Here is a 7,343-nt window from a genome sequence, read left to right as displayed (position 1 = left end):
TTGTTAATGGATCCTTTTCAAACTCAACATACTTCATTTTTAGACAAATACCAAGGCCAAGTTCAAAGATGAGCTTAATCGGTCAAGTAGTTCAGAAATTATATGGTTTCAAAATTTTCAAAATCCTAAAAATTTACTTTTTGGCTGATTCTTTCGCGCATAACTTTTGAATGAAATAACCTATCAAATTTTTGTAAATATCATTTTAAAGTCCATTAAACAAGCTTCAATTTTTATGTAATTTTATTTACCTAAACTGAAAATAACCTATTCGTCTGTAGGTTTTTAATGGAATTTTACTTTTGCAGTCGTTTTTCAGTAGATTTCATAGAAATCTAACTATTGCATTTGTCCTCATGACGCAACTTTTGAACAATTTTTTTTTTTACAATTTGTATTGTACTTATAAGTAACCTTTTATCATATTCGTGTGTCGGTCAATCTGTCTTGACACAGATTTCCGCATCACCCTTGAGGTACTGTGTAAAACGACGCGTTCCCTTTCTTTTACATGGCGGGTCCCCAGTAGGCCTATACCATGGCAAAATGATTAATACAATCCAAGAGTTTTTATTGTCGTGTTTATTAGTAATTTGGTTTATTATTAAATTTCATTTCATTAAGGTTAAATTTGATTTTTTTTTTTTTATTTTCAACAATATAGAATAGAATTCATTTTTCTTGCTCTCTTAGCCGAAAGTACGCTCTTCCTGGAGTAAACCGACTTTCTGGCCTTAGGTCGTAATATACTATACAGGGTGTCCCAAAAGTCACGGACGCCATTGTAGCATTTGATGAAAAAAATAATTCTGAGACGAAAAGTCCTTAGCCATTTTTCAATTAACCGCATAGATAATTAATTATTAATTAAAAATAACGTCTCTTTATTTGTTAGAGAGAGAGCGCCAGTGTCCAGTAAAATATGTGCCAAACAAAGACACAACTAACTGTATGACTAACTAGTTTCTATAGCTAACGTAGTCACACATATTTACTTACACATTCACACGTGCAAGCATCTTCGTTGGAACGCACTTGACTTGACACTAGTGCTCTCTCTCTAACGCATAAAAGGACGTTATTTTAATTAATAATTAATTATCTATGCGTCTGATTGAAAAATGGCTAAGGACTTTTCGTCTCAGAATTATTTTGTTTATCAGATGCTACAATGGCGTCCGATACTTCTGGGACACTATATAAGAACATAAAATTTATGTGTATTAAAAACGTGACCATTCCTGAATTTGTATTTGTCATTTTTGCGAATAAAATCTTATTTGTCTGGTGTTTTTTTAACTAATTTCTTTTTTTCTATCTTATTTATTTTGGTTACTTTTATTTTTTTATCATCTCATTTTTGAATTTTTTCAATTTCATAAATTTTCTATAGTTTATTCAAAAATTTTTCTATGTACATAATTTTCACTGTATTTATCGTTTTAGTTAGCATTTAAATTTTTTCAAAAATTCATTAGTCAATTCTTAGTTTATTATATATTTTATTTATCAAAATTATCGGTTTTATACATCAAAAGCTTAATACATAATGTTAATATTTATTATTATTGAAATTTCATTTCTTCCTCCTGTATTTGATTAAATTGAACTAAAGATTCTTCGAATGTTTGTTTGATATTATATTCTAAAGTCGTTATATTATTAAAGTCTTGACTGTCTTCTAAAAATTGATTCACGCTCATAGTATGATCTTTGATTCGACTTACATAGAAGTGAACATTATCCATGTTGATTATTGTCATTATTTTTGATGATTTTGTAATTGTAGGCTCCACTTTCATAAGTACTTGCAGTATTCCTGCGATGCCAGAGACAATGAATATACACAGTTTAGTCTCTAAGGCTTCACAAAAAGGAATAATTGATCCCTCGTTACTCCAAATTCCATCACCAGCAATCATCCTCAGATAATCATCTATGTGTGGGTCATCTATTATATCGTCATCATCATTACCTTTTCTAACTTCAATCACTTTTGTTGTGCATAATACTTGGTAAAAATTAGAGTTCATTATAATGTGACTGATAACGAAAATTTTGATTTCATAAAACCTTTCTTCATCGTTAAAAATCAGTTCAGCAATTGTTCGAAAGAAACAATTTCCGTCAGGTTCAACGTTATCAATAAAAAAATTATCTAAGATCATTTCTGGAAATCTTGTAAAATTTACTTTCTTTTTTTGAGGATAATTTTGTATTATGAAATTTTTATTATCTGATTCATAAATATTTTTAAAATTATTATTGATTTCTAAAATGGTTTTTTGATAGTTCCGCACGATATCATTAATTTCGATACTTGATTTGCTGCCATAAATTTGATTTAAAATTACTTCTGCTTTCTTTGATAACGTTTCAGTGATAATTGTAGTGTTTCTCTGAAAATTAGTATAGTTGCTCTCTTTTTGAGAATTATTAGTAATTGAATGAATAACATTCGAATTTACTCTTATTTCAATCATTTGAACATTTTGCCACATTTTTGAATCACATTATATAATTAATAAATAAATAAATTATTATTAATATTTATAATGAAAATTTACTTTATGTGAAATCTACTTCCATTTCGGCTGCCGAATGGCCTTTTTTTGCTTACACGGTGCTTGGGTACTTGTTTGCACATCTTATATATGCATTATTTATCACTTGATTAAATAAGATTAAAAGTAATGATTAATTATCAGCACATAGGAATGACGAATGATTTTTAAGGGTTAGTTAAAAAAAAAAAAATGAGGATAATGATGCAAATATATAAATTTAAATACTAATTTTTAACAGTAGATCTTACATAATTTTTCGAATAATTACAAAAAATTAACATTAATCACAAGGATAAGTAATGAAAAAATATCATTTATCATCACGTAGAAAGAAAATATAAATTGAAGTATATTGCTGAAAAATTTTCTGATATGACCTGATCTACTATTTTAATTAAATATAGCTACAATTTTAATCTACATTTAATCATTTATTATTCACATTTCTTATTTACAATTATCGTTTTATTTTAATTCATTTTTTTTTAAATATAAATTTAATTTTATCTTATATTTTTAGAAAGAAGTTTATTTTATGAAAAATCCCTAATTTTTTTTTTTTTAATTAAATTTTATCTTTTAAAACATTAATTACATCTAAACGCGAGTGATAATATCATTAATAATTACCATGTCCAAGCTATTAAATCTGGAAAATTTGTGCAGTTATGCTGATAATGCGTTCGGTGAAAATAATTGGTCATATACAATTACCAATCAAGTAATCGGTGAGTACTAAAGCAAAAATGATAACTTTTAGTTTTTTAATCGATGAAGTGCGTTTGAAATAAAAAAAATTATTTTCTAAGATTACGTTGACGAAACAGAGACTACTATTGCAATATCCTGTACAACCAGTACAAAATTTTATGTTACTAATAACTTATGTCGAGAGTCAATCGGAACGTCGACTATAGTTTCAGATGACAAATTAAATGCATTTCGACAAGTGAGGCAGGTAAAAAATTTCCAATTTATTAATTCTAGAAAATTTATAAGTTTTCTGTTTATAAAACTTTGTTCATTTTTCTAGACATCATTTCGTGAATCGCTTCAAAATACATTGATGTTTTTTAAAAAAATTAGATCTGAAATAGAAAAAAGAGAGCAGAGATTACAAAAGCAAAAAGAGATGCAGGAACTTTGGAGAGCGAAAAGTATATTTTTTAAAAATTAATATACCGTCATAAATATGGAATTAATTAACATCGATTTGATATTGATTATTAAAAAATAATTAATAGTTAATCTGTTATTTTTAATTTTAACAAATAATTCAATAATAAGAATAGTTGAAATGATTGAAATAAACTCCATATTTATAACTCCTATATATATATATATATATATATATATATATATATATATATATATATATATATATATATATATATATATATATGTTAAATTACAATGCAATAATTACTTAGCTTAACATCTAATATTTATTAATGATGTATTTTTTTTTATATTAGACTTGGAGATAAGCCGAAAAGATCTGGAGGACATGGAATCCGATATTATTTAATTTTAAATTAATTGTATTAAGTTATCAAATTAAAACATTACCTTAGTTACTATACTTCGTAATAAATAATTACCTTAATACTTTACTTTAGTAACCACAATAACAATAAATTAATAAATAGAAAAACATCAGAATTTTAAAATATAAATAATCAAATAATCGTATCGATAAATTCGGAAATCATTAATATTTTTTGTTAATAATAAAAAAAATATTAAAAAGAATTATTGATTTGTGATTAATAATAATAAAATATATTTTTATAATTAAGATTAATTAGTTAATTGTAGAATTATTTATAATTAAAAAGAAATGGCGTCAGCAGGACCAATATATCAAATCAGCTAGAGAGAAAACTTGAAGAAAATGAACTCGAAAATGAATACTAAGATTTAGCCCGGCGAAGCGGGCCGGGTTTGCTAGTCTACTATAAGACAAAGAAAATAATTTATTAAAATTTTTTATTTTTTCTTGAAACAAGTTTCTTACGGTGTAAAAAAATTGGCAAATTATCACCGTTTTAAATTAACATGAAATTTCGCCAAAGACAAAAAGGATGCCAAAATAAAGACCTTGTGGATATTATAACTTAATATTGATATTTAGAGGTCGACAATCAAAAATTTTCATTTAAATAACATGGATAAAAATATTTTTGAACTTTAGAATTTTATATTATGTCTTGTCATGAAAACAATTTACCGGCTAGTGTGAGACATTATTTCTGTACTGAAAAAAAAATTAACTTGAATCAAAAGAAAAATTCTTGAACCAAGGAAACAATTTTCATGAGTTTCATTATCTTGAATCAAGTAACGTATATTTAAACCATGAAAAGATTCTTAGTTTAAAAATTTTTCTATTCAAATCAAAAAGATGAAGTTCTTCAAAATTGTTTATTTGATTCAAGTAAATTTTTTTTCTGCACTGAAAAAAAAGTTTTCTACACCGCACGATACGAGATCGCTACTGTCACGATCTACACTTTACTATCTAGAGGAGAGTGAGGTTAGGAAAACTGTTTACTAACGGTAGCAATACGTTTCGTGAATGGCACTGAATAGATCGTGACGGTCACTATCTAGACTGCTACTTGTAGACTCTACGGATCGTACCGGTGGACGATTCACTCTTACTATACAGTAGATCGTAGCGAGTAGAAAACTTTTTTTTCAGTGTGTGTGTAGGAAATTTTCAGCACAACTTAGGGTCGAAAAATTATACATTTTCATATCAGACAATATTAGAAAACTTTTTCATGGATCTCTATTAGAAAAACTGTCTTGATTCAAAATAGTTATTTTTAAAAAACCAGTCGATGCGCTTCCAGAGTTTTCCGTCTTTAATTTCCGGATCTTGGCTCGAGAAACTATTATCTTTGATTATTGAGAACTATTGCTACTTCATTCAAGAGTATACGTTATTCGATTAATTATAATAATTAAATAATTCGAGTAATAATAATACACTCAAATTCTTCGTTCAAAAATAAATTACGAAAATTAATAATAATTTCATTTCCTTCGTAAAATATTATATTCTTCCCATACTGAAAAAAAATATGTGTCGCATATACGGGGGCAAAAAAAAAGTATGTGTCGTATATATTTTAAATATGCGACGCATATGTATTTTTGCAAGCATATAGAGTAAATACCCCAATGGATGGACACCCCCCAATAGATGGACAAATATTATTTCCAGAAGCAATTACATTAGTTTTAAGAACAAAAATAAATTAAAACATTAAACTAAATTTAGACTAAGTTTGCAACTTCAGGACGTTAGTAGAACAATTGGTGACAAATTACAAAAATTCAGGTTGCTTAATAAACCTCAAAACACACTTCATGGATTCTCACGTCGACCACTTTTCCGAAAATCTTGGAAACTATAGCGAAGAACAAGAAAAACGATTTTATTAAGACATAAGTGAAATGAAGGGTAGGTATCGAGTAAATTAGAATGTCGACATGATGTCAAATGTTTTCTGGATAACATCAAGAGAAATACTAGCAGAAAACATAAAACGTAAAAAGGAACCCACTGCATAGGTCATTTAAAAATAAAAAAATTCGATACAAACGAACGACATTCTGAAATTCGAAAATATGGTTTCGTACCTTCTCCTTACATGCTATTTTTTACAGATTTTGAAATTTTGTCAATTTTTCAATTCTAAGATCATATTCCATCCATGAAAATGGACCCAAGTCATTAACAATCGTGTTTAATAGATATTTTCCTCATATTTATAACAGCAATTTTCTTGATTTTTTGAGATTTTTTTTAATTTCAAAACGTTAATGGGACAAGATTCCAGATTTAAATTCAGTGGAACAAAATACATAGAAGTCATACTTAATCTGAATCCAAAAAATTTTTTTCATCTCGATAATTTAGATTTTTCATGATTTATTGCAATTTTTTTGGGTTTTTCACTATTTTTTCAAATTTTGACGGTTCAACGGGCTAGTTAACGTTCAGGTTCAGACTCAATTAATTGAAATACATAAAAATCATACTTGATCCGGGTCCACAAAAATTTTTTCATCGCTGTGACTGCAGTTTTTCGCAATTTTTTTTTTTTGGTTTTTTCCATTTTTCTCGAAACTGGAGGGTGACCGGGCCAAACGGACTTCCAATTAGGATTCAGCGGGTCGATAAACATGTCGGTTGGTGTGTATGGTCCAATGTATAGGCAACTTTTCTTTTTTGTGTGCCTTTGTAATTGTACGATAAAAGTTAAAAACAAACCCAAAAATTCGATGAAAATTAAATTTTGACTTCGAATAACTCGGAGAGGAATCAATATATAAAAAAATGATAAGAGACCTTTTTTGTAAAGCGTACAATTTTATTTAAGAATCCGAGATGATCATTGCCATAAATTGATTCAATCCGAAGATAAAAAATTCTAAAGCTAAAAACCTTTTTTCCTATGTTATTTAAATGGAAATAGAAAATTACGATCCGCGACCTGTAGATCTTCAAATTAAGAACTCATACTTTGACGAGATCCTTATTTTGAGATTCTCTGAGAGAATTTGCTGACCATTTGAAGAAATAACAAAAATTGATTTTTTTGAAACACCCTACAAACATACATTCACACACACACACACACACACACACACACACACACACACACACACACACACACACACACACACACACACACACACACACACACACACACACACATGTCGGGACATGGGTGTTTTCGAGAGTATCTACACCGCTTTAAG

At 27.7% G+C, this 7,343-nt stretch overlaps 1 protein-coding gene across 1 annotated transcript; it reads left to right on the top strand.

Moving 5' to 3' along the window:
• The first annotated feature begins 3,163 nt into the window (after positions 1-3,163).
• LOC123270790 (DNA repair and recombination protein RAD52-like) lies at positions 3,164-4,266 on the top strand. Its single transcript, XM_044736941.1, has 4 exons — positions 3,164-3,295; positions 3,377-3,525; positions 3,601-3,724; positions 4,043-4,266. The coding sequence occupies exons 1-4, from the start codon at positions 3,199-3,201 to the stop codon at positions 4,093-4,095; spliced, it is 423 nt and encodes a 140-aa protein (XP_044592876.1). The 5' UTR covers positions 3,164-3,198; the 3' UTR covers positions 4,096-4,266.
• The last annotated feature ends 3,077 nt before the right edge of the window (positions 4,267-7,343 follow it).

The sequence above is a fragment of the Cotesia glomerata genome, linkage group LG8 (assembly GCF_020080835.1).
Source record: "Cotesia glomerata isolate CgM1 linkage group LG8, MPM_Cglom_v2.3, whole genome shotgun sequence".
Lineage (NCBI taxonomy): Eukaryota > Metazoa > Arthropoda > Insecta > Hymenoptera > Braconidae > Cotesia > Cotesia glomerata.
The sequence above is the reverse complement of the archived record's forward strand: the minus strand, read 5'-3'. Positions and strand labels throughout refer to the sequence as shown.